At 40.6% G+C, this 27,647-nt stretch overlaps 1 protein-coding gene across 1 annotated transcript in view; it reads left to right on the top strand.

Annotated features, from left to right (window-relative positions):
• Nucleotides 1-1,084: 1,084 nt before the first annotated feature.
• igf2r (insulin-like growth factor 2 receptor) overlaps nucleotides 1,085-27,647 on the top strand; it is a 46,746-nt gene continuing 20,183 nt past the window's right edge. The window contains exons 1-25 of the mRNA XM_083562373.1: nucleotides 1,085-1,402; nucleotides 3,392-3,531; nucleotides 7,666-7,784; nucleotides 8,386-8,484; nucleotides 9,768-9,900; nucleotides 11,302-11,413; nucleotides 11,547-11,640; nucleotides 12,629-12,788; nucleotides 13,265-13,445; nucleotides 13,697-13,800; nucleotides 15,071-15,226; nucleotides 16,115-16,261; nucleotides 17,865-18,152; nucleotides 18,724-18,874; nucleotides 18,972-19,152; nucleotides 21,658-21,773; nucleotides 21,903-22,053; nucleotides 22,554-22,730; nucleotides 22,841-22,942; nucleotides 23,976-24,077; nucleotides 24,181-24,352; nucleotides 24,960-25,133; nucleotides 26,257-26,391; nucleotides 26,713-26,891; nucleotides 27,019-27,106. Coding sequence (XP_083418499.1) covers nucleotides 1,269-1,402; nucleotides 3,392-3,531; nucleotides 7,666-7,784; nucleotides 8,386-8,484; nucleotides 9,768-9,900; nucleotides 11,302-11,413; nucleotides 11,547-11,640; nucleotides 12,629-12,788; nucleotides 13,265-13,445; nucleotides 13,697-13,800; nucleotides 15,071-15,226; nucleotides 16,115-16,261; nucleotides 17,865-18,152; nucleotides 18,724-18,874; nucleotides 18,972-19,152; nucleotides 21,658-21,773; nucleotides 21,903-22,053; nucleotides 22,554-22,730; nucleotides 22,841-22,942; nucleotides 23,976-24,077; nucleotides 24,181-24,352; nucleotides 24,960-25,133; nucleotides 26,257-26,391; nucleotides 26,713-26,891; nucleotides 27,019-27,106 — 3,595 coding nt within the window. The 5' untranslated portion in view covers nucleotides 1,085-1,268. The remainder of the gene's footprint in view (nucleotides 1,403-3,391; nucleotides 3,532-7,665; nucleotides 7,785-8,385; nucleotides 8,485-9,767; nucleotides 9,901-11,301; nucleotides 11,414-11,546; nucleotides 11,641-12,628; nucleotides 12,789-13,264; nucleotides 13,446-13,696; nucleotides 13,801-15,070; nucleotides 15,227-16,114; nucleotides 16,262-17,864; nucleotides 18,153-18,723; nucleotides 18,875-18,971; nucleotides 19,153-21,657; nucleotides 21,774-21,902; nucleotides 22,054-22,553; nucleotides 22,731-22,840; nucleotides 22,943-23,975; nucleotides 24,078-24,180; nucleotides 24,353-24,959; nucleotides 25,134-26,256; nucleotides 26,392-26,712; nucleotides 26,892-27,018; nucleotides 27,107-27,647) is intronic.

Below are 27,647 nucleotides of genomic sequence, written 5' to 3' on the forward strand. Positions count from 1 at the left end.
TACGATTACAATTTCAGACCCTCCATGATTTCTAAGTGGGAGAACTTGCAAAATAGCAGGGTGTTCAAATACTTATTTTCCTCACTGTATATACACAATCCCTAAAAGAAAGAAAGAAAGAAAGAAAGAAAGAAAGAAAGAAAGAAAGAAAGAAAGAAAGAAAGAACTAAATGTAGGGAAATAGAAATAAATAAATAAATAAATAAATAAATAAAAAGAAAGAAAGAAAGAAAGAAAGAAAGAAAGAAAGAAAGAAAGAAAGAAAGAAAGAAAGAAAGAAAGAAAGAAAGAAAGAGAGTCAGGCAGAAGTAAAGCAACATTGTAAGAAGACAGAGAAGGAGAAAATGGGAGAAGAAGAGGAGAGAAGGAGAGAGTTAGAGGAGAGAATGAGAGAAGAAGAAAAGGAGAGAATAAGAGCATGGGAGAAGAAGAGAAGGAAATAATGAGAGAGTGAGAGAAGAAGAGAAAGAAAGAGTTAGAGAATAAGAGACTGAGAGAAGGAGAGAGTCAGAGAAGGAGAGAATGAGAAAAGGAGAGAGAAGTGAAGGAGAGAGTTAGAGAAGAAGAGAAGGAGAGAATGAAAGAAGAAGAGAGGTAGAGAATGAGAGAAAAAGAAAAGGAGAGAATGAGAGAGTTGGAGGAGGAGAGAAGGAGAGAATGAGAGAGTTCGACGAGGAGAGAAGGAGAGAAGAAGAGAAGGAGAGGAGAGAAGGAGAGAGTTAGAGAAGAGAATGAGAGAAGGAGAGGAGAGAAGGAGAGGAGAGAAGGAGAGAGTTAGAGAAGAGAAGGAGAGAATAAGATGGTTAGAGAAAAGAAGGAGAAAAGGAGAGGATGAGAGAGTTGGAGGAGGAGAGAAGGAGAGAATGAGAGAGTTGGAGGAGGAGAGAAGGAGAGAAGAAGAGAAGGAGAGGAGAGAAGGAGAGAGTTAGAGAAGAGAAGGAGAGAATGAGAGCATTAGAGGAGGAGAGAATGAGAGAAGAGAAGGAGAAAAGGAGAGAATGAGAGAGTTGGAGGAGAAGAGAATGAAAGGAGAGAAGGAGAGACATTAATATAAATCAGTAGACACACTGAGGGGATCACGGCGCGGCTGAGTCACACCACGTGACCACTTCACGTGCTTGCTCGTCATGTGATCCTCGCGGTTAGCATAGGCAGTTCCTGCTAGTCACACATACAGAGACGCACACACACTTACACTTACACACACATCGCTGTATAATGTCGGAGAGCGCGTACTGAATTGTGTGTGTTTGGGGACACAGGGCAGGATGAGTGCTGCGGCTGAAAGAGTCCGGCTGGTGCTGCTGGTCTACAACCTGCTCTGGGCTTCACTCCACACCCTCTGCTCCGGGGAAAGCAGCAGCAGTTCCAGCTCCTCCTCATGGTACCAGGATCTGTGCAGGTACGGAGGTCCAGGAAGAGCTGTTAGCTTCTTAGCATGCTAGTCTGTAGCAGCTCTCAAATCTGTAGTAGAGTCTGAAGATGTAACATCAGAACAGAGCTTCAGGAACCTGCTTCCTATTAGTTTCAGTGAAAAGTTTGGACACTTTTTATGTAGGAAATAAAATTAGACATTTATATTTTCATTATGTACTAAATTATTATTATTATTATATAATTAATATTTTCAATTCTTCAAATGAACTACTTTTGGGTTTGATGACAGCTTTGGCAAACTCATGACCTTCTCGAAGTATAGATTCAGGAGGTGGTCACCCGGAAAGGTGTGAAGTGTTCATTTGTGACATCTGAACGTACTTTAGACCATCAGTTGTGTTGTGCAGAGGAAAGAGTGGGGACACAGTCATTAGTCCTATTAGTTCTACTGTACAAATCCATATTATAGCAAGCAACACATACAGGAATTACAGTCCATCATCACCCTAAGAACTGATGGTCAGTCTAAAAAACTTTAATCTACAAATGCAGTCTCCAAAACCATCAAACACTGATAAAATAGGCTCTCACGAAAACCGGTCCAGGAAAGGAAGGCATAGAGCTACCTCTGCTGCAGAGGATTTCTTTTTGTTTTTTTGAATTACCAGCCTCAGAAACCTCTGATTTACAAAAACGCTTCTTTAAGTGACATATATTACAACATCTACTGTTCAGAAAAGATTGTATGAGTCAACCACTTTATAGTCGAATTGCAGCAAAGAAACAATTACCTCAGAAAACACTTGCTTGTGCCAGGAAACACAAGGAATAAACATCAGCGAAAAACTGTCTTTTGGTCTGAAGAATCCGCTGTGCCTTTGATAGGCTTACAGAGGGTGAACACGTAGTTCCAGGCCTCATGTGTTGTTTACACTGTGAAGCATGGTGGAGGAGCTGTGAACGTGTGAGTTGCTTGGCTGGTGATTTAGGAAAAACTGAGGCCACCAACTACCTCAGCATTGTGCAGCAACATCCCATTTCATCTAGTTTGCACACAGGTGGAACCATCATTTGTTTTCCAAAAGCACAATGACCCCAAACACACCTCTTGATTATAGAAAAGCTATTTGTCTAAGAAGGAGAGTGATGGAGTGCTGCATCAGATGATCTGGACTCCATAATCATCTGATGGTTTGGGATAAGTTAAGACTGGAGAGTGAAGGAAAAGCAGCCAACAAGCACTCAACACCTCTGGGAATTCGTCATGATTGTAGGAAAACAATTTCAAGTGACTGCCTCGTGAGGCTGGATGAGGAAATGTCAAGTGTAAGAGAAGCTTTAATGAAGGCGAAAGATGGCTATTTTGAAGAATCGAAAATATAAAATATTCTGGGTTGTTTGACGTTTTTTGTTGTTTCTTTGACTACATAATTCTAAACCTTTGACCAGTACTGAATGTGTGTATATCTGCATGTATATGTGTCGTATGATTTACGTTATAATCTCTAAAAGTAAACAAGCGAAAGGTGAGAAGTGAAGAATCGAGGTTCTGCCTGATTACTTTCCAGCCCACACTGTAAATTTTTTTCAACCAATCAGTGACATGCATGTCAGGTGACCAAGAGACGGACACGCCCCCTAGAATAAATTTTTCTACACGATCTACATTTTTCTACACGATCTACACGTATTTCAAAGTAACGTAGGTTTTTATTTTAAAGTTTTATAGATGGAAATTGTGGTTCACGATACTAATGACAAGACACTTAATAGATAACGATTTAATTAATAAAAAATTAATTAATTAATAATAAAAAAAAACTAACATTCTTTAGTACTTTAGTTCTTTTACTAACTCTCTATAGTATGTACTATATGATCGATACGTTCTCTTATTTATCATATATATATATATATATATATATATATATAATATATATATATATATCAGTAGTATTATTTATTCTCTGTAAATGTTATAAGGTTTTTTCTTTTGTTTTTTTTTTACTTGTAGTTATAAATGGGAGGCTATAGACAAGGACAGCAGTGTAAAATACACCCTGAGGCTGTGTTCTTCATCTCCGGAGACGGTCTGTGGCCCAGACGCCGCCGTCTGCACCCAGAATCTCAACAACAGCCGAACCCAGTCAGTGGGTAAGTAAGGTAGATCTAGATATGGATGAAATCACACCACAAAACATACGTTTTTTGTTCATTCAAATGGACAAACGTCTGTGGACATTCACATTCATCCCAAAGTTGTTTAAAAAGGGTTGGAGCTGTATAGCAGGAGATCTTCATTTAAAGCTACATGTGCACAGGGATGTAGTTATGGTGGAACAGGTTTGGAGACGCCTGGTGTGATTGTGTGCCTTCAACTTTGTGTAACAGTTTGAAGAAGAACCACATGTATATGTTGAAAGAACTAATTGAGCCTGAGTTTTCACAAGACTTTTATCTTGGCCAGTTTCCTGTAGATAGTTGTTGTAGGAGCTTCACAGCGTTAGGCGTGTTCTGCTTTTAAAGCTTTTCTTGTTGTTTGTGCTCTGAAGCATTTTGAATTTTATAATTTGATTCTCTACTTCCCAGAAATGCACAAATTCACTGTACCGTTGTTTTTTTTCTTCGTGCCCTTCTTTTGAGTGAAACACTTTTTGTCTGGAACAGAACTTTTTGTCTGAACTATTTTTGCATAATAGACCAGTTTCCATGCAAAGAAACTCTTTTTTCCCGGGGCATCAATGAGCCTCGGCCACCCGTGACCCCAGCCTGTTCCTACCTTGGAGCACTTTTGATTTTGACCACTGCAAAGAAGGATCATCTCACAAGATCTGCAGTTTTGAAGATGCTCTGACCCAGACGTCTAGACGTCTCTTACCCTCTACCATTTTTCCTGCTTCCTACACGTCAATTTTGAGGACAAAACGTTCACTTGCTGCCTAATAAATATCTCCACCCACTAGCAGGTGCCATGATGAAGAGATCATCAGTGTTCTTCACTTCACCGCTCATATTATAATAATGTCGAATGGTTTTTTTATTCATATATATATATATTTAGTCTTAGGTGAACACTCTCGCTCTATTTGAGTGAGAAAGTTATTTGACTCTGAATCAACTCGGCTGTAGGAAGTGAAGCAGAATTTGATTTGATTTATTATTTTTTTTTTAAGTAAAAAAAAAAAAAAATTTGGCATGAAGAATCCTGGGGTGCAGTCACCGTTCCAATTCATCACAAAGGTCCTCAGTAGGGTTCCAAAAGCTCTATAGCAGGTCATTCAGGTTCTTCCACTTCAGCCCATATAAAGCATATCTTGATGGATCTGGCTTTGTGCACGTGGGTCTTCTCATGCTGGAACAGGGTTGGGTCTCCTAGTTCGATGGAAAGGAACATTTCGTCCAATGCTTCTGCGTGTGAAGATGACTTATACAATTTATAGTTGAAGAGACTCATAGCATGTGACAAATACAAGTCCATCGCTGTATTGTTGTTATATTGCTGTTATCAAATTTGAGAAAGTCACTGATCATTTCATCAGTGCATTTAAAAGGTGAAAGGTCGTTTATGTAACTCGACGATTGTTAGTGTTTCTTTTGGTCATATCATCGCCTTGTGAAACTAAACACAGCTTTATTTATCTTCAGTCAGAGTCAGCTGATTAATCCCGGATGTGTGTGTGTGTGTGTGTGTGTGTGTGTGTGTGTGTGTGTGTGTGTGTGTGTGTGTGTGTGTGTGTTTTTCCACTCCCACTAAAGGAAAGCAGGACTGGTGTGGTGTTTGTGAGCTGTGCTTTTGTCTGGGTGTTGATTTGTTGACCATGCTGTTTGTTGTGAGATTAGCAGTAAAGTAGGTCACGGTTATGGTCCTGATTGTGGTGTGGTGATGCAGGTGTTCCTCAGGGGCATTTCCTGGTCCACAGCCTGCTCTGGATCTGCGTACTGGAACAGGTGAAAGTGGTTTAGGGTTGTTCCAGGATGAAACAGGTGTCAGGAGAGAGAGAGGGTTTCTCCAAAGGGTTCCCTCTGTGATTGAGGCTGTCATACATTTTACTTCATCATTTAATTACAGCAGGAATCTTTTCTTTCTTTCTTTCTTTCTTTCTTTCTTTCTTTCTTTCTTTCTTTCTTTCTTTCTTTCTTTCTTTCTTTCTTTCTTTCTTTCTTTCTTTCTTTCTTTCTTTCTTTCTTTTATGTATGTTATCTCCATGTGTGTAATGTGTGTGGTTATTATGTGTGTTATATGTGAAATGTGTCTGGACTGTGTGTGTGTGTGTGTGTGTGTGTGTTTGAGCTGGCACAAAAGAGGTCTTGATTAGTCCTACACATGATCGAGTATACATTTGTCAGTTTTGTTGGCAGTATTGTGTTAGGAAACAGTCTGCATGTTTCCCAGCTGAGAATCTGCTCCGTGTCTCAGTGCAGCCGGGGGGGAAAAAAAGAAAAAAAAAACCTTTTTTGTTTTGTCTGAAATCAGCACCTTCACAAAACTGCTGTCTTTAGACTGGGTCAGCTTTTATCTGCCTAAAAATAATTCCTTCCTCCTCAGCTTTCTACAGAGTGCAGGAGTGAGAGAGGGGGGCGCAGGAGTGAGAGAGGGGGGCGCAGGGGTGCAGGAGTGAGAGGGGGTGCAGGAGTAAAAGGGGGGCGCAGGAGTGAGAGGGGGATGCAGGAGTGAGGAATTCAATGAAGTGCAGGAGTGAGAGGGGGTGCAGGAGTGCAGGAGTGACAGGGGGGTGCAGGAGTGACAGGGGGGTGCAGGAGTGAGAGGGGGGTGCAGGAGTAAAAGGGGGGTGCAGGAGTGAGGAATTCAAAGAGTTGCAGGAGTGAGAGGGGGGCGCAGGAGTGAGAGGGGGGCGCAGGAGTGCAGAAGTAAAAGGGGGGTGCAGGAGTGAGGAATTCAAAGAGTTGCAGGAGTGAGAGGGGGGCGCAGGAGTGAGAGGGGGGCGCAGGAGTGAGAGGGGGCGCAGGAGTGAGGAATTCAAAGAGTTGCAGGAGTGAGAGGGGGGCGCAGGAGTGAGAGGGGGGTGCAGGAGTGAGCGGGGTAAAGGAGTATGGAATTCAAGGGGTTGTAGTAGTGAGGGGTGCAGGAGTGTAGAGTTGTAGTAGTAAAGGAGTAAAGCGGGGCAGGGGTGCAGGAGTGAGGTGCAGGAGTGAGAGAGGGGTGCAGGAGTGTGAGGGGTAAAGAAGTGTGGAATTTAAGGGGTTGTAGTAGTGAGGGGTGCAGGAGTGCAGAGTTGTAGTAGTAAAGGAGTAAAGCGGGGCAGGGGTGCAGGAGTGAGGTGCAGGAGTGAGAGAGGGGTGCAGGAGTATGAGGGGTAAAGAAGTGTGGAATTTAAGGGGTTGTAGTAGTGAGGGGTGCAGGAGTGCAGAGTTGTAGTAGTAAAGGAGTAAAGCGCGGCAGGGGTGAAGGAGGTGAAGTGTTACAGGGGTGCAGAGGCTGCAAGAGTGGAGGGGTGCAGAAGCGAAGGGGTGCAAAAGCGAAGGGGTGCAGAAGCGAAGGGGTGCAGAGGTGAACGTGCCGTGGGGTGCAGAAATGAAGTGGGTGCAGGCGTGAAGTGGGTGAAAGGATGAAGGGGGTGCAGGAGTGAAGGGGTGAAGGGGGTGCAGGAGGGAAGGGTGTAAGGGGGTTAACGGGTAAAGGGTGTAAAGGGGGTTAAGGGGTAAAGGGGGTGCAGGGGTGAAGGGGGTGCAGGAGGGAAGGGCGTAAAAGGGGTTAAGGGGTGAAGGGGGTTAAAAGGTAAAGGGGGTGCAGGGGTGAAGGGTGTAAAGGGGGTTAAGGGGTAAAGGGGTGAAGGGGGTTAAAGGGTAAAGGAATGCAGGGGTTAAGGGGGTGCAGGGGTGAAGGGTGTGAAGGGGGTTAAGGGGTAAAGGGGGTGCAGGGGTAAAGGGTGTAAAGGGGGTGCAGGGTGTAAAGGGGGTGAAGGGGTAAAGGGTGTAAAGGGGGTGCAGGGGTAAAGGGGGTTAAGGGGGTGCAGGGGTAAAGGGTATAAAGAGGGTTAAGGGGGTGCAGGTGTAAAGGGGGTTAAGGGGTGAAGGGGGTTAAGGGGTAAAGGGGGTTAAGGGGGTGCGGGTGTAAAGGGGGTTAAGGGGTAAAGGGGGTGCAGGGGTAAAGCGTATAAAGGGGGTGCAGGTATAGTCATGTTTATTCAACATCCAACTGGGAAAAGTCTCCAAGCTTTTGTGGCGTCTTCATTAAATCCTGTTCCCTCGTCACTGATGTATCGATGATTGTCGGTTTAAATTCTTTGCTGCGTATCACAGATTAAATGTATTTTGGTATCTCGTCAGGTGATCTCTCCTTGCAGACGGCCTCAGGGTTCATACTCACCTTTAACAGCACTGGGAGCTGCAAAGGACAAAGCAGCAAAGTGCAAAGCAGCATCAGTTTCCAGTGCGGTAAAACAATGGTAAGGTTCAGTAATGGGGGGGGGGGAGAACTCGCTCATATGACTGACTTTAACTTCCTCTCTGGGGAAATTGGGTAATCAAAGCGAAACTACTGTTATTACACACATCACCTTATTTCTGCTTAGTCATTTATGGGTGGAAATCTAAACCAGCAGGCCGAGGGGCATGTTGATAGCAGTTACACAGGGGTGTCTGGAATAATAATCAGGTTTACTGTAAATGAGACAATAGGCATTCAGTAAAGAGCTCAGAGTTTGACCAGATGAGCAATTTGTCTCGAATGGGTTTGAGTTTTATTTCAGTTTGATCACCTGATAAATAAATAATTAAATTAATAAATAAAATGACAATAGAAACCAAGAACCACACACACACACACACACACACACACAATTGAAAAACAAAGCCAATCTTGGAATTATTGTCTGCTGTCATAAGTCACCTGATGATCACAAAAAAAATAAAAAATAGGGAACTGCAAGAGTTCCTGAGTGACTTTTCATCTCCACAAATAAACCATAACTTCCCATGTGCCATACATATATTTTTCCCAGCATGCTCTGCATTTAGTAAATGTTTTTTTCTTCCCTGGTTCTAAAGGGGACGCCGGAGTTTGTTATCGTGTCTGAGTGCGTTCATCGCTTCGAATGGAGAACTTACGCAGCCTGCAAAAAAGACAAGTTCAAACCCGTTAGGGAGGTAAGTGTGGTGGGGTTCGGCCGTGAGTGTGTGAGTGTGTGAGTGTGTGAGTGTGTGAGTGTGTGAGTGTGTGAGTGTGTGAGTGTGTGAGTGTGTGAGTGTGTGAGTGTGTGAGTGTGTGAGTGTGTGAGTGAGAATATGCGGGTGAGAAGTGATTACACCAAAACCACAAAAGAGCACATTTTCGAGAATGGAATGAGAGGTGACTGCAGTGACATTTCAGATTAATGACTTCAGGGCATTCTGGAAAATTAATCAACACCACCGGCCAGAGTGATGCGACTTTCCATCCACACGTCTATCTATCCACACGTCTATCCATCGACACGTCTATCCTCCCACCCACTCACTCACTCACTCATCCACTCATCCACCCATCCATCCATCCATCCATCCATCCATCCATTTATCCATCCACCCATCCATGCATCCACCTACCCAACAAACCCTACACCCATCAATCCATCCGTCTATCCATTCGTTTATCCATCCATCCATCCATCCATCCACCTACTCATCCATCCATCCATTTATCCATCCACCCATCCATGCATCCATGCATCCACCTACCCAACAAACCCTACACAATCAATCCATTCGTCTATCCATTCGTCTATCCGTCCGTCTATCCGTCCATCTATCTATCTATCTATCTCTATCTATCTATCTATCTATCTATCTATCTATCTATCTATCTATCTATCTATCTATCTATCTATCTATCTATCTATCTATCTATCTAATCTATCTAATCTATCTAATCTATCCATCCTCCCACCCATCTGTCTGTCTGTATTCACAGGGAAATGTTCTGGTCTGACCCACATTTTTTTTTTATTGACTTTTATTTGTGTAGCGCTTTTTACCATTACACATTGTCCTAAAGCAGCTTTACAAAAATAAATAGACTACAATAATATACATTTTAGATCTTAGATATAAGACTGCAAGCCTCAGCCATCGTGTGAGAGTGGAAGGACAACAGTATCCAAACATCCCGGTTCGCCCTCCAGACCATTCGGTGCTTTATACGTCAGTGTTGGTGTTTTATAATCAGCATGAGGTTTGATTGGGGGACTTTGTAGAGAGGATAAGACAAAGGTGACGTGGTCGTATATTCTGGTTCTGGTAAGGGCATTTCTGGACTAATTGGAGTTTTTATGATCCTTCTAGAACATCCAGACAGTAAGGCATTGCAATAGATTAATAGATCCAGATGTAATAAAAGGAGTTAGTGAGCTGTTTTTCTGCATCTTGTAACGAGATTGTATCATGTCTTGTAGGTTCCCTGCTACGCCTTCGATTCGGATGGAAACAAACACGACCTCAACCCCCTCATCAAGGTCACCGACGGCTACCTGGTGGACGACTCGGATGATAGCGTCGACTTTTACATTAACGTGTGCAGAAGTCTGGGTGAGTCGGTGTACTGGCAATGAGCAATGAGCAAAACGTGCAAAAACTTGCAACTTGCTGATCAGAATTTTTTGTATTCTTTTAGTCTTTTTTTTTTTTCTTTCTTTTTTTTAACGCATCCATTTTAGGAGGAGTTTCTACTGTCAGGCAAACCGGATACTGAACACTTACGAGAGCTTATTTAACCCTAGCTTACAACACAGAGAAACACACACACATACGTTTACACAATTTTGCACCAATGTAAAGGTTTCTGTACTATTTCTTTATATTATATTCAAATTCAGTATGTGTATATTTTCTGTTTGGAAGTGTGTTAGTTAGGTGGATAAGATTTGTGGTCAACCAATTCATCGTTTTTGACAATTGCTGGCAAATATCTGCAACAATCCATGCTGATAGTTTTTCCGGGTAGCGTCCGTTGCTGCAGCAGCAGAGAAGGTCCGCTGCCTCTAGAGGTGAATCGCTGTCTATTTTTACACACGAGACTGCGCGCTTACATTGAGAGCACCATATTACTTTATTTGAATTTTTTTTAAATTATATATATTTTTATAATTAATACATTCAACATATTTATATTTAACAGATTTATTGCAATAAGCACATTTTCATGATTCCGGTACGGTTGACTGGTTCCACTATCGGTAGACCTCTAGTTAAAATGTTGGACTTCTGATAGGAAGGTTGTGAGTTCAAATCCCTTCACCTCCACCAAACAGCTACTGCTTGACTCTCAGCTGCTTAGTGTGTAAAATAAGATCATTGTAAGTGGTTCTGGATAAAGGACGTCTGCCAAATGCCATGAGTGTTTGTTGTATTCAGGGATGAGTAACTTATACAAAATATACATAAAAAAATGCAAAACCTTGAACATCTGCATCTCAACATGAAACATTTCCTTTGATTACATGGCAGTTTGTGTTTCTGCTCCTTTCTACTGATAAGCCTGTTATAGTCGTGTGTGTGTTTGTGTGTGTGTTTGTGTGTTTGTGTGTGTGTGTGTGTGTGTGTGTGTGTGTGTGTGTGTGTGTGTGTGTGTGTGTGTGTGTGTGTGTGTGTGTGTGTGCGCGCGCGCGTGCACCTATTTTTATAAATGCCCAGTCAGCTGACTTTACCACAGGTGGACTTTGATCTTGGATATGAAGTGTAGAAACATCTGAGTTTCTTCTGAACTCTATTTCAAGGGTCATGGCAAAAGGGTCTAATTACTCACGTCAGTGTGATATTTCAGGGTTTTTATTTATTTAATAATTTATTTGTTTATTACAATAATTATTACAGCAGATGATTTTTGCAGTTTGTTGGTATGGGCGTAAATGTTTATACTCATTACTAAGAAATGCTGAATCCTATTAACCTAAAAAAAAAAGGTCTCTAATTGTCTTTATTCGTGTCCAGACCGAGAAAATAGTCTTTGTCCTAAAGGCTCTGCTGCCTGTTGGACTAAAGAAGGCAAATCAATCAGCATGGGGAAACCGGACAAGCCTCTGGAGCTTATCTCGAATGACCGGTACACACACACACACACACACACACACTAACACACACACACACACACACTGACACAAATACAGACTTGCATGCAGGCTTGAGAAGACAGTGAGCTGTATTCTAACCGTGTTGTGCTAACGCGTGTTTGGCAGGTTGAGTCTGCGCTACGAGTCTGAAAACAAGACATGTAACGGGCACAAGCCTGCAGTCACCATCACCTTTATCTGTCCATCTACAAGACAGCAGGTACGATTATACCCTTGGAAACACTTCTTCTGCAGGCAGCTCAAGATCTTTCACAATCATCCTATACAGTTGTGTGCTGACAGTTTGGGGAAGAACCACAGATGGGTGTCCTAATACTTTTGGCTATAGTGTTGCAACGTTCAAAGCAACTGGCAGGAAGTTTAATGTAGAAAAAAATTTTTTAGTTCACACATTGAGAAAGATTCTGAGTAAAGGAAATCTTTACCCACTTGCTTCATTCATTAATGAGCAACCTGCTGAAGTAGATGCAGTAATATAGCGTTTTTTTGTTAGTGTTTTTAGTTCATTTTATGAATTTCAGATTGATGCCTGAAGACTTCCCAGAATAAACACAAGCCACACTATGTTTGTGGACACACCTAAGCCTAAGATTGATACGTGCATCATTTATGAACATCCCATTTCACATTTAGTGCCCAGTTGCTCTTATAATAAGCTCCACTCTTCTGGGAAGATGTTCCACTAGATTTTGTGGAGATTTGTGCTCGTACTTCCACAAGGGTGTTAGTCTGGAATGCAGTTCACGGTTGTCCCAAAGGTATTCAATAGGGCTGGAGCTCCAGAGCAGGAGATCCTTCACCCCATTTGCCTAAGGATTTCCTAAGGATTTGAGTGTGACACTTGTGCTCATTCGACCACAGGCCTGGGGTGCAGCTCATTCCATAGGTTTTCAGTAGCTCAGAGCTGTATAGAAGGAGATCATCCTCTGCAACCTATTTGAAGTATATCTTCATGGAGCTCACTTTGTGCACAGAGACTATGAAGACATTTCAGTCTCGTAGTTAAAATTGTGTGCGTCGATCTTTGTGGTAACATTTTGAGAAAGAGGGACATACGGGTGGGAATATCAGGTGTGCCGATGTCCATATGGTGTGTGTTGGGTATTTTTTAAGATCTAAAATATTTAAGATATTTTAATCTAAATTGCAAGTGTGTTGTCTAAAAGCGGATTGAATTGCACTCGCAGGGAAGCGACCCCAAGCTGACCGCCGAGAAGAACTGCCGCTACGAGGTGGAATGGGTGACTGAGTACGCCTGCCACAGAGACTACCTGGAGAGTAATGACTGCAAACTGACCAACCAGCAGCACGACATCTCCATCGATCTCACGCCCCTCACACTCGCCTGTAAGTCACAACGAAGCCGAAAAGTTTAGAAAGGTCTCGAGCCAGACAAAAGAGCAGTGGGTAAAGCTCTGGGTAAACTGATGGGAAGGTCAGGGGTTGAAGCCCAAGCATTGCCAAGCTGCCACTCTTGGGTGGGCCCTTGAGCAAGGCCCTTAACTCCTTTACTCCAGGGACTCTGACCCCAGCCTTCCAACATCACTGGGATATTTAAATACAGAATTTCAATGTCCTTTGAAGTACATGAGAAGTAAAAAGCAACCTTTTATTTTTTAATTGTACCTTCTATGTATGAAACTTTCACACATCAGTGTTGTGTAATTAATTTTATTCTCTCGCTGTGTGTAAAAGCATGTCAATTCTTTCTTTCTTTCTTTCTTTCTTTCTTTCTTTCTTTCTTTCTTTCTTTCTTTCTTTCTTTCTTTCTTTCTTTCTTTCAATTATTTCATTTATCGATCTTGTGGTTTTATGTCCTTCAGTTGGAGACGCTCCTTATGTCGCTGAGGCTAAGAATGGAAAGGACACCTACACGTTCTATCTTAACGTGTGTGGGGAAACCAGAGCCGGCGATTGCGATGACGGGACGAGTGATGTGTCGTCTTGCCAGGTGAAGGAAGGAGTTGTCAAAATCGCCGGGAGATACAAGAATCAAACTCTCAGGTGAGTAAAATCTGAAAGCTTCCTCAACTGATCGATTTAATAAACTCAGCTGATCTACCGTACGACACTGTTATTGCAAAGAAAATACAGATTCATGGACTAAAATAATTAAAGGTCATAAAATATAATATGAAAGATAAATTTAATGTTGGCCCTGTATTAGCTTACCAGGCTTTGTGTGATTTTAGATATACTTGCTGGTGGTTGTGGTGGATGAAGCTGTGTTTACGGTTGTCTTTGTCCTGACCCAGGTACTCTGATGGAGATCTGACCCTCATCTATCCAGGAGGAACCAGTTGCAGCTCAGGCTTCCAGAGAATGACCATCATTAACTTTGAGTGCAACACAACTGCAGGTTAGTGATACTCATTCATTCGGTCATTTTGCCACTCACTCAGTCATTTGCATGTTTACGCAGACACTAGTACATTCAGTCAAGTCACTATTGTTTTGTACATCACTCCTTCATTCAGTCAATTACAGGTTATTACACTTAGACTTTCAGTCAGTCATCACTCAATCACTGTCCTTCAGTCACTCAATTATTCACTTAGTAACTCAGTCTCTCACTCATTCATTTATTTACTCAGTCATTCATTCAGTCACTTACATAATTACTGTCACTCACTCATTCTGTCTTTTACTTAATAACTCACTCATTCATTACCCATCTCCCTTCCTCATTTATTCATTAACCCACTCCCACACTCACTCATTCATTAACCCACTCCCACACTCACTCATTCATTAACCCACTCCCTCACTTATTCATTAACCCACTCCCTTTCTCACTTATTCATTAACCAACTCCCTTTCTCACTTATTCATTAACCCCCTCCCTCACTTAGTCATTAACCCCCTCTCTCACTTATTCATTAATTAACCCCCTCCCTCACTCATTCATTAACCCACTCCCTCCCTCACTTATTCATTAATTAACCCGCTCCCTCAGTCATTCATTAACCCGCTCCCTCACTCATTCATTAACCCACTCCCTCTCTCACTTATTCATTAACCCTCTCCCTCACTTATTCATTAACTAACTCCCTTCCTCATTTATTTATTAACCCACTCTGTTCCTCACTTATTCATTAACCAACTCACTTACTCACTCATTCATTAACTAACTGTTTTTATAAATCACTGTAATTAACTCACTCACTCATTAATTTAGTAACTCAGTCATTCATTAATTTACTCACTCAGTAACTCATTCATTCTCTTGCTCACTCAGTAGTCATTCATTTACTCAGTTAGTAACTCACTTACTCACTTGTTCATTCAGTAACTCAGTAATTTATTCGCTCAGTAGTCATTAATTTACTCACACATTCAGTCATACCTCTAAGACTAAACTCATGTTTTTCTATATTAATAATTGAAATTGTTCACTGTGTAGATATACCTCTTGGATGAATAAAGTGTGTGTGTGTGTGTGTGTGTAATTTCAAAGTCTAGGAAAGAAAGCTTGATCCTTCTCTCTAGCCACACATAGTTTTATACTTGAATGGCCTCTTCTAGTCCTTATTATATTTCACTTTGAATATAGTTCATATCAGGAGCTGCTGATATTTCTTATCATTTTGTTTTCTAATCTAAGTTCATTTCCTATTATTTTTTTGCAGGGAACGGCTCTCCCGTGTTCACAGGGGAGGTTGACTGCACATATTACTTTAACTGGCAGACGTCATACGCGTGTGTAAAGAAAACCAAAGACCTGCTGTGCAGAGTCACAGATGGCAAGATGCACTATGACCTCTCCCGTCTCACTCGCTACACAGGTAAAAAGCTATTTTTTTATCTATAGTGCTGGGGGTCACCAAAGTTTAAAACACACAATTTATACAGTGTAGTATCATATAGACATTTTTCTCAGAACGTTCATGTGACCTGGTAGCTACACCTCCACGACCCAAGTGGTTAGGGGACCTGTGCTATAAAATGTCATTTCCAACATTAGCAAACATTGTATGAGACAAATAATAATAATGAATAAGGTCATGGGCACTTTCCGACCAATCAGATTCCAGAATTCGGTGTAAAGAAATGTAATTAAATTTTCTGACCAATCCGAATCAAGATGTTTGTCAGCTATGGTATAACTTCATGCACTATAGTGCAGGATAACACTATATGCCCAAACGTATTGGGATACTGGAATTTTCCAGCCATATGTGGTTTTCCCTTCACTTGATCTAGAAGACCTAAACCTGATCCAGCATGACGAGGTCTCTGTGCACAAATCTAGCTTCATGAAGATGTGATTAACCTTGGTTGGAGTGGAAGATCTGCTATAGCATATACCAAACCTTTCCTCAGGTGTCCACAAACTTTTGCCCATATAGAGCATGTACCATGATTTTTTTTTTTTATTAACAAAACTGTATCGTATTATAAAAGTCCGAGTTGTTTGGTCATATTATCCAGCGTTATTATGACATCAGGGATCAAGTTTAAGTTTTTACTCATACTTTAATCCACACATCTCTCTCTGTAACACACCCAGCGTAGGGCAGAAGCTCATGCTGTGCATGTGATCCCCCTCAGAGCAGAAGTTGGCCAGTAGTGGAGTATGAAACATGATCGCCATCTTATTAGATTTATTTTTTTCCTGCCTAATAAATTATCTTTACCACTGGTGTCTGTTTTTTTTTTTTGTTGTCTTTCAGCATCTGAAACACAACAGAACTGGGTGGCGGTGGATGCCAACTCTCCCGAGAAGGACAAAAAAATGTTCTACGTGAACGTGTGTAATAAAATCATTAAGCAGAAGGAGACATTCTCGTGTCCTGAAAATGCAGCACTATGCGCTGTGGGTGAGTGTTAATGTTACATCACCTTTACAACAGGTATAAATGCTGCTGTATTAATACCAAGTGTGCGGAAGTGTTAAGGTCACACGTCCTGTCTGTCTGTCTGTCTGTCTCTTTATTTGTCTATTTTTTAATGTCTATCTATTGTTCTATCTATCGTTCTACAGTGAGGAAAATAAGTATTTGAACACCCTGCTATTTTGCAAGTTCTCCCACTTAAAAATCATGGAGGAGTCTGAAATTGTCATCGTAGGTGCAGGTCCACTGTGAGAGACATAATCTAAAAAAAAATCCATAAATCACAATATATGATTTTTAAACTATTTATTTGTATGATACAACTGCAAATAAGTATTTGAACACCTGTCTATCAGCAAGAATTCTGACCCTCAAAGACCTGTTAGTCTGCCTTTAAAATGTCCACCTCCACTACATTTATTATCCTAAATTAGATGCACCTGTTTGAGGTCGTTAGCTGCATAAAGACACCTGTCCACCCCATACAATCAGTAAGAATCCAACTACTAACATGGCCAAGACCAAAGAGCTGTCCAAAGACACTAGAGACAAAATTGTACACCTCCACAAGGCTGGAAAGGGCTACGGGGAAATTGCCAAGCAGCTTGGTGAAAAAAGGTCCACTGTCGGAGCAATCATTAGAAAATGGAAGAAGCTAAACATGACTGTCAATCTCCCTCGGACTGAGGCTCCATGCAAGATCTCACCTCGTGGGGTCTCAATGATCCTAAGGAAGGTAAGAAATCAGCCCAGATTTACACGGGAGGAGCTGGTCAATGACCTGAAAAGAGCTGGGACCACCGTTTCCAAGGTTACTGTTGGTAATACACTAAGACGTCATGGTTTGAAATCATGCATGGCACGGAAGGTTTCCCTGCTTAAACCAGCACATGTCCAGGCACTTCTTAAGTTTGCCAATGACCATTTGGATGATCCAGAGGAGTCATGGGAGAAAGTCATGTGGTCAGATGAGACCAAAATAGAACTTTTGGGTCATAATTCCACTAAACGTGTTTGGAGGAAGAAGAATGATGAGTACCATCCCAAGAACACCATCCCTACTGTGAAGCATGGGGGTGGTAGCATCATGCTTTGGGGTGTTTTTCTGCACATGGGACAGGGCGACTGCACTGTATTAAAAATAATAGGGTGTTCAAATAGCAGGGTGTTCAAATACTTATTTTCCTCACTGTATCTCTCTCTCTCTCTCTCTCTCTCTCTCTCTCTCTCTCTCTCTATCTATCTATTATCTAGTTTACCTTAATCTGTTTATGCTTTGGAAATAAATAAAAACAAATAATATATAGTTTTAATTGTCTGAAGCAACAGAATGAAATCATTAAAAAAAAATAATTTACCTACTTTTCTTTTTTTTTAATAAAAAAAATGTGCATGTATTTCATTTATTCATTTGATATGCTCATTTGATTCTTTTTTTTATTTTTTATTTTTTTTATTTTAGATATTGCATCCAACTTTTTTATATATATAAAATTAAATTGTGTCAAGACACATTGCTTAATGAAAGAAAATGAATCTCACAGCTGTAGAGTGTGACTGTTTTTCTAATTATTTGTTATTTCATCAGGGAAAGAAAACTCTATTAGCCTGGGTCAGTTCCTCTCATCACCACAGAAAGACCAGACCGGGACGGACCTGAGGCTCATCTACACTGACGGCGATGTGTGCAGAAAAAACATGAAGATTAAAAGTATCATTACTTTAAAGTGTAAACCCGGAGACATGGACAGCGCCCCCATCATGAGGAGCGTGTCGCGCGACGGCTGCATTTATGAGTTCGAGTGGCAGACCGCCGCCGCCTGCGTGCTCACCAGAACAAAGGGCGACGACTGCAAAGTGGAAAACTCCACCGCAGGTAGAGCACCACCTCGAAACCGCCCACCATCATCTCACTGACATAGACATTTCAAGAGAAAAGAAAATTCATGTATAATAATCGTGTCCTTTCAAAGATATGCTATATGGCCAAAGGTATTGACACCTACGCAACCAACCTGCCCAGCCCATATGTGGTTCTTCCCCAAACTTGTAGGCACACAATTGCATAGGACCTCACTTCACTTGAGCTTGGGCTCCATGAAGATATTCTTCACATGGGTTGGAGTGGAAGATCTCTTGCTATAGAGCTACAAAAATATTGAAAACCTTTTGGGATGAATGTGAACTTTGACTGCTCAGGTGTCCACACACTTAGTTTGTTCCATAGAGATACACTATATGGACTACCGTGTGTGTGTGTGTATATTAACACGTTACAGTATTCTACCCCATACTGATCACCATTCTTTAAGACTCCTGGTTCGGCTCAGCATTGTTTTGATCCCTCATGGCTCTAAAAATGACCAACTGCTCCTTTAAAATAAAAATCATCTCTCCCTGCATCAAAACTTAAACATGTTCCTGTTTTTTTTTTTTTTTTGCCCTAGGAATTTCCTTTGACCTGACCCCGCTGAGGAAGGCTGATGGAGGATACTACAACATCTCCAAGGACAAATATGACTACTTTATTAACGTCTGTGGGAACGTTAAGTTTGCAGACTGCCCTGAGAAATCAGGAGCCTGTCAGGTGGATAAGAGGCAAGAGAACTCTTCATTTCCACACAAACTCGTTCTTCTTAGATTTCAGGAAAGGGTTTCTGTTCTTATCTGAACTTCCCTGTTTTTGTTTTGACAGTACTAAATCTAATTCCTGGAACCTGGGTGAGTTTAACCTCAGTCTGTCGTATTACGATGGAATGATCGAGCTGGACTATGTAAACGGATCTCGGTACAACAATGAGGAACACACACAGCGCTCCACACACATCTCTTTTCTGTGTGACCGAGAGGCCGGGCCAGGCAAACCTGAGTTTCAGGTATAATTTAATAAAACTACTAAAGGATTCAATTCCTACTCCTACTTCTATTAATACTAGTAGTAGTGCTCCTACAACTCCTAATTCTGCTACTGTTACTACTTCTACTCCTAATCTTACTACTGTTACTAGTCAAGTTTATTTCTAAAGCGCTTTTCACAAGACATTGTCTTAAATCAGCTTTACAGGATTTAACAGTCAAGGTGAACGATGTATGTTTATCCCTGATAAGCAGCCATGGCGAATGTGGCAAGGAAAAACTTCCTTAGATGGTATGAGGAAGAAACCTTGAAAGGAACCAGACTCAAAAAGGGAACCCATCCTCATTTGGGTGACATCGAGTGTGATTATAGTCTTTAATCAATACAGAACACTGGAGAGTGAGAGCTAATTTTATGAGGACTGGAATGTAAGATTACGAGTAATGTCCTTTCTACAGTCTTATACAGTCATTTGAGATTATAGAACCAGGAGCTACTGAACAACTTATAAAATAGCTCATCGTTTCGTTCCGATGAGATATATAGCTGGGTATCATCAGCGTAACGGTGGAAGCTAATCCCATGCCTTCTAATAATATTTCCTAAGAGAATCATGTATATTGTGAAAAGCAGGGGTCCTAGAACTAAACCTTGTGGCACCCCATAATTGTAACGATCAGACAGGTAGGATTTAAACCAGCTTAATGCCTGTCCCTGAATGCGATGTAATTTTGTAAGCGATCTGGGAGAAGATCATGATCTATAGTGTCAAATGCAGCACTAAGATCCAGCAAAACTAACCGAGAGACGTAGCCTTGGTCTGAAGCTAAAAACAGGTCATTAGAGATTTTAACTAGAGCAGTTTCCGTGCTATGATGTGGCCTTAAACCTGACTGAAACTCTTTTAAAGATATTGTTCTCTTGTAAGTAGGAACGTAACTGGGCAGAAACAATCTTTCTTAAAACCTTAGACATAAACGGGAGATTTAAAATAGGTCTGTAATTTGATTGTATTTGGATCCAAATTAGGTTTCTTAAAGAGGGGCTTAATAACTGCTAACGTGAGCGGTTTAGGGACGTGACCTAAAGATAGTGAGGAGTTAATAATAATTAGAAGAGGCTCACCAGCTGTATGTAACATATCTTTCAGTACTGTTACTACTCTTAATCCTGTTACTGTTTCTACTGTTACTACTCCTAATTCATTGACTGTTACTACTTCAAATCCTACTACTGTTACTGTTGCTACTCCTAATTCTATTACTCTTACTACTTTTAATTCTACTACTTCTACTCCATCTACTCCAAATCCTACTACCGTTACTAATCCTAATCTTACTACTGTTACTACTCCTAATCCTGCTACTGTTTTTACTGTTGCTACTCCTAATTCTACTACTGTTACTACTTCTACTCCATCTACTCCTAATCTTACCACTGTTACAACTCCTAATCCTGCTACTGTTTTTACTGTTTCTACTGTTGCTACTCCTAATTCTACTACTGTTACTACTTCTACTCCATCTACTTCTAATCCTACTACTGTTACTGTTACTAGTCCTAATTCTGCTACTGTTTCTACGGTTAATTCTTCTACTGTTACTACTTCTACTCCATCTACTCCTAATCCTAATACCGTTACTACTCCTAATCTTACTACTGTTACTGTTACTACTCCTAATCCTAATACCGTTACTACTCCTAATACTGTTACTGTTACTACTCCAAATTTCACTACTGTTACCGTTACTACTCCTAATCCTAATACCGTTACTACTCCTAATCTTACTACTGTTACTGTTACTACTCCTAATCCTAATACCGTTACTACTCTTAATCCTAATACTGTTACTGTTACTACTCCAAATTTCACTACTGTTACCGTTACTACTCCTAATCCTAATACCGTTACTACTCCTAATCCTAATACCGTTACTACTCCTAATCCTAATACCGTTACTACTCCTAATCCTAATACCGTTACTACTCCTAATCCTAATACCGTTAATACTCCTAATCCTAATACCGTTAATACTCCTAATCCTAATACCGTTACTACTCCTAATCCTACTACTGTTACTACTCCTAATCCCACTACTGTTTCTACTGTTGCTACTCCTAATTCTACTACTTCTAATTCTACTACTGTTACTACTTCTACTCCATCTACTCCTAATCCTACTACTGTTACTGTTACTACTCCTAATTATACTACTGTTACTACTCTTACTACTAATACTTAAATAGTCCTACTTCTGTTGCCATTTCTACTACTATTTCTTCTGTTACTAATCTACTATACCACTGTTGCTACTACTTCTACTGCTGTTATTCCTAGTATTAATATTTCTAGTACTATTAATTATAATACTTCCACTATTTCATATGGTGGAAATACATTACTCATTGAAGTAATGACAATGATTTTGTAAATATAATGTATTTGGCTCGGTTTTATTTTAAAATGATCATTTGTATTGTTTTTGATAAACTAAGGGAATGTTTCTTATCATGTTTCACCCAGGATGAGGATGAATACACCTACAACTTCCGGTGGTACACCTCGTACGCCTGTCCAGAGAGGCCACAGGAGTGTGTGGTTACTGACCCCAATACCTTTCAGCAGTTTGACTTGTCAAGGTGAAATTGATCTTGCTGCATATTGCTTTTATTTGGAAAAACGTTGACTATAACCAACAGGTTTCTGTTTGCTTTAATGATCTGCTCTGCTTGTTGTTGTCTTCATCCCCTTCCCCCACCACCATGCAGCTTGTCGAAGTCGGTCGGATCTGCAAACTGGGGGGCCATGGACATCGGAAAACAGAGAATGTACTACATCAACGTGTGCCAGCCGCTCAGACCGGTGCCGGGCTGCGACCGACTTGCCTCAGTGTGCCAGATCAAATACGAGAGTGATCAGGTAATATTTTCCTTTAGAAATAGCATTGTAGAGCATACTCTATATGGGCAAAAGTTTCTGAACACCTGGATATTCGATTATGTGCTTTTTGAACATCCTATTCCACGATTATTCTTCATTTGCACTTATTATTAGCTTCATTTCTGGGAAGATTTTGTGGACATTTGTGCTCATTCAGCATTTAAAGCCAGCGTTCATCCCAAAGGTGTTCAATAGGCTTGCGGAAGATCTTCCACTCCAACCAATGGAAAGAATATCTTCATGGCTTTGTGCATGGTCATGCTGAAACAGGTTTAGGTCTCCTAGTTCAAGCACATGGAAAATTTCAAGTTTGGATAAGAATCACATATCGGTGGGGAAAGTTCAGTGTCTGAATACTTTTGGGCTTCTACTGTGCCTAGCATTTCAGATTCAACGATCATTGATTTATGTGGTTCACATGCTATCGAGATGATTCAAGGACCAATTATTTACTGTTCTCATATGGATTTTTTTTACAGGAAATAGATTCTGAAAAAGTTACCATCAGTAACCTGGGCATGGCTACAAAGGGCCCTGTGATCATGGAGGACAATCAGCTGCTGCTGGAGTACACAAACGGCTCGGCGTGTGAGGTGGACGGAAAGATGACCGCCTATATCACACGCATTCACTTTGTCTGCTCTAAAGGACCTGTGGTGAGGATCCTATCGACTCAGACTCACATATAATATAGAATATAATAATGTATGTATTATAATAAAATGGTTGTGTTAATTTTTTTATTATATCATTTGTGTTGACGCAGACATCCGGTCCACGGTTCTTATCGGACCAGGACTGCGTAGTAAACTTCATGTGGGACACAGATGCAGCCTGCGCCATTTCGACTGCCGTAGACACCAATCAGGTAAGCCACTGAGTTCAGGGTGAGAAGTTGTGTTTTATGTAATATTCAATCGCGATTAATTACATGATTTGTCATGAGTTAACTTGAGTAATCACAACCTAATTGCACGTTTCTATCTGTTCTACATGTGCCTTAAATGAACACTTTTCACAATATATATTCCAGTAATTATGGTGTTTTAAATGACGTAAATCACCAGGACACCAAATAGAACTTTTGCTGTTTCCACACGGACGGTTTTAATTGCCGGATGTGTGCATCATTGCGGATTTTGGTGCTTGATTTAAGACTACTTGTACCGTTTCAAAAATCTTTTTTATTTTTTATTTTTTATTAATGCAGTTTATTATTATTATTATTTTATTTGCGAACATCAACATTTGAACAGTTTACATTTTTAAAACAATTTTAAATAAAATGCCTGCTTGGTTAAATAATATATTAAAAAAATGTAATATTTAAATAGAATTTAATAGAATAAATCAATTGCAAAAAATTTATACGCTTTACTTTTTTATTATATTGTTTAAATTGAGTAATCAATTAAATTGGCACAAAATAAATTAATGAAATTAAATTAAATTAATAATTTTTTTATTAATTAGGTTACATGTCTTAGACCCCATTTGGGTCTCATAATACACCGTTGGTTGTGTATGTTTGCGTATGCATGAAAACACTAAAGATTTCGTAGCGTTTGCGTTAGCTGCTAACCTGGACGCGCTATATTATATAGCTTTTTATGAACACACACATTTTCATTTAACGTCATATATATATAATGTATCTAATTTTCTTAATCTGATTTATTCATACATTTATTTATTAATTAGTATGTTATATATTATAAACTTTATACTATATATATATATATATATATATATATATATATATATATATATATATATATATATAATTTATATATGCATTCACAATACAAGAACTCAAAAGCAGTGTGGTTATAAAATTGAGCTGGAATGTCGACGTGAAATGCTTAAATAAGTGAACAATATAATCGTTGTTTGTGTGTTAGACTTGTTCTTTAAAGCATCCCAACACCGGCTTCGAGTTCAACCTGCTTCCTCTGGCCTCCGAAAACGGATACAGGACGACTGCTAATGGAAAAGAGTTCATTGTGAGTAAACATGAATTTACTGACTTGCTTTTGAGAGGTTTTCAAAGGAAAAAAAGAAAAAAAACTCCTCTGAACGGGATTTTTTTTAATGTGTCCCCGTCAGGTGAACATCTGCTCAGAAGCTCGGCAGTGCAAAGCAGACAAGAAGGATGTTGCGGGCTGTGTGGTGGAGGACGGCAAGCCTCACAGTTTTGTCGGAGTGAAGAGAACTCTGCAATTATCTACCGATGGCCTGCTTACTCTAACTTACAAAGGAGAGCTGGATAAACAGCTGGGTGGGTTCACGTTTGATGCCCTGCATTTGATGTCGTAGAACGATTAGTGAACTGTCCCGGGGTGCTACAAGGGAAATTTTATTTTAAAAAAAATAAAAAAACTAGCAAGAAAAATAAGCGAGACTCGCTTTGCTAATCTGGTGAATCCAAATGAAAGAGAAACGTGATGTTCACCGTAGGACCAAAGGTATTGGGGCACATCCATATTCGGTTCTTCCCCAAATGTATAGAATGTCTCCGATTGTGGTGGCATAACATTTTCCCTTCACTTGAACTTGGAGACCCAAACCAGTTCCAGACTGCTCCATTAAGATATGCATAAAGTGGAAGATCTCCTGCTATAAAGCTGTTAAACCCTATTGAACACTGTTGGGATGGGACTGTTGGCTACATCACTACCTGATTTTACTAACACCATTGTGGCTGAATAAATGTCCACAAGCACACTCCAAAATCTAGTGGAACATCATCTTCCCAGAAGAGCGGAGCACAAAATCTTATCTTGAAGTTTCCACAAAATTTAGTGCCTGTATATCATATAATAGTCATTTTTGTAATGTAACATAGTATTTTATGATGAGTGCCTTCACTTCTTTTCTCTCTGTAGGTACTGAAGCCACGTTCACAATCAATTTCGTGTGCAATCAGAGCTCTACTACCGGCTCCCTGAAGCTCATTCGTGAGGGGATTAGCACGTCCTCACACGTGCAGCATGACGTCCTGTTTGAGTTTTCTACAGCTCTGGCTTGTGAGCCTGCCCCGGTAGATTGTCGTGTCACAGGTAAACTAACATTTGGCAGCTTGGTGATACTGGGGCTTACACTTCCGACTTTCAGAATATAGAGATTTTACATTCAGATACTTTAACTTGTTAGTATAATAGACTGCAAATGCAACTAGGAAAAGGTGACAGTTTATACTGGAATAGGAACACTATGGGTGTGTGTGTGTGTGTGTATGCATGCCAACACTTTTAAAGTAGTGTTCTATTCTGGGCTTTTTAAGGAAGAAATGACTGAAAACTGAATTGTTTTGCTGCAAAATTAATCAAATTTATCAATGATGTTTTTAGACCATTTTATCATAGCTAATAGAGATAATTGTAGTGCAAAGGCAATCAATCTGCATATAAAATATTGGTCACTATCTAAATAATAAAAGTCTAGCAAATTTACGATGCAAATATGCGAAACGCTGAACCTTACCATCGCTAGATGATTGTAATAATAGTCATGATGATTACTGGAGTAGTAGCTATTATATTAGTAATGGTTTTAGTAACGGAAGTCCTGGTTGGTATAAAAGCAATAGTTGTCATTGATAAAGTGCCAAATAAGACATTCAAACTGAAACAAAAAGTTTTCAGAAAACAGTCCAGATAAATAAAAACAATTACATTTAGAAATGAATGAAATTTACATTTTATATAACAACAAAATTAGATCTTGTGAAAAAAAGCGATTCAAGCATAGCATGCCCCAGTTCTAGTTATTTTTTAATATTCAAAGTTTATAAGCTACAAATTATAATGGACAAAGCAGAACTGGTGTGCATGGTGTTCAGTAAATCGCCTCTAGAGGCTGCTCTCGTACTATATAATGACCTGCTCAGGCACTTCAGCAAACAGGCACAACCCGGAAAAACTATCAATATGGATTTTTGCAGATAGGCATGGCAATCAACTATCAGTGCAGATTAATCGGCAAAACCAATGAATCGGTCGACCTCTAGTAGTCTTTCTAGTCATATTAATTGTAGAAGTGGTAGTTGTATCAGTAACAGTATTTGTCAGAGTAGACAATCAATGCAGTGATTGTTTTAGTGTCCTCAAAGTCATAGTAATCATTGTAGTTATAGTCGTAGTGGTCCTTTCTCGCCGCTCACTTGTTTTGTCATGTGTACAGACTCTCAGGGAAATGAGTACGACCTGAGAGACCTCAATAAAGTCTACGTACCTTTAGACACATCAGACCAGGCAAAATCTCAGAAGTTCTTCATCAGTGTGTGTAAACCTCTACCATATGTCAAGAACTGCCCAGGTAACTCGCACTTCGGCCGCAAGTCTCATTTTATTGGTTTCTCTATGTGATGCAGCTTTGACAGTTCATTGCCCAGACTGTTTTGACAGTCTATTTTTTTTTTAAAGAACGCATTGTGTAGGTTTATGATGTATGATGGCAAGATATTTTCTGTTATTGCTTATGATATAGCAGCTTTACACAGTTGTTTTATAACCAATATGGCAAAACAAGGCCCTAAACAGTTTAGCTGAAATTCTGTAAATCCTGTGTGAGTATGTACTTTTTTAAAAAGTACTGTGTGGTTAAAGAGGTCGTCACACAGTCTTTTGTCACCGGCAGCTGGGGTAATTGGAGCGTGCGGTCAGTTCAGTGGTCAAGGTGTGAATCTGGGCTTTGTGCAGTCCACCCCGCAGGCCGGCTCAGACGGCTCCATCAGCATCGTCTATCAGAATGGGGATAAGTGCGGTTCAGGAGGACGTTACTCAGCACGCGTGATCTTCCAGTGTGATGACAACCCTGTAAGCACAATCAGTCTGCTTTGGGTTTTTTTTTTTATCCTGTATGTTCTCCTCCTTTAAGTTATTCATACTTGTCAAAAAAGTCTGACATACAGAAATGAAATTCCTGCTCCTCTGCTAATTAAAGGGCTCACCGATGTTTGATCGTAAGGACGGCTGTGAATACGTATTCATCTGGAGGACCTCCGAAGCCTGCCCGATTAAAATAGCACAAGGTACGATATAAATACAAAATGATCCAAATGGCTTTGAAAGTATATACAGCCAGTTTTTTCTCATCACTTTTTAATGCAAGTGGTCAGGAGAGTCTGAGTGAGTGGATGGGGTTGGTCAGGAGAGTCTGAGTGAGTGGATGGGGTTGGTCAGGAGAGTCTGAGTGAGTGGATGGGGTTGGTCAGGAGAGTCTGAGTGAGTGGATGGGGTTGGTCAGGAGAGTCTGAGTGAGTGGATGGGGTTGGTCAGGAGAGTCTGAGTGAGTGGATGGGGTTGGTCAGGAGAGTCTGAGTGAGTGGATGGGGTTGGTCAGGAGAGTCTGAGTGAGTGGATGGGGTTGGTCAGGAGGGTCTGCGTGAGTGGATGGGGTTGGTCAGAAGAGTCTGAGTGAGTGGATGGGGTTGGTCAGGAGGGTCTGAGTGAGTGGATGGGGTTGGTCAGGAGGGTCTGAGTGAGTGGATGGGGTTGGTCAAAAGGGTCTGAATGAGTGGATGGGGTCTGAGTGAGTGGATGGGGTTGGTCAGGAGAGTCTGAATGAGTGGA

The sequence above is a fragment of the Silurus aristotelis genome, assembly GCF_946808225.1.
Source record: "Silurus aristotelis genome assembly, chromosome: 15".
NCBI lineage: Eukaryota > Metazoa > Chordata > Actinopteri > Siluriformes > Siluridae > Silurus > Silurus aristotelis.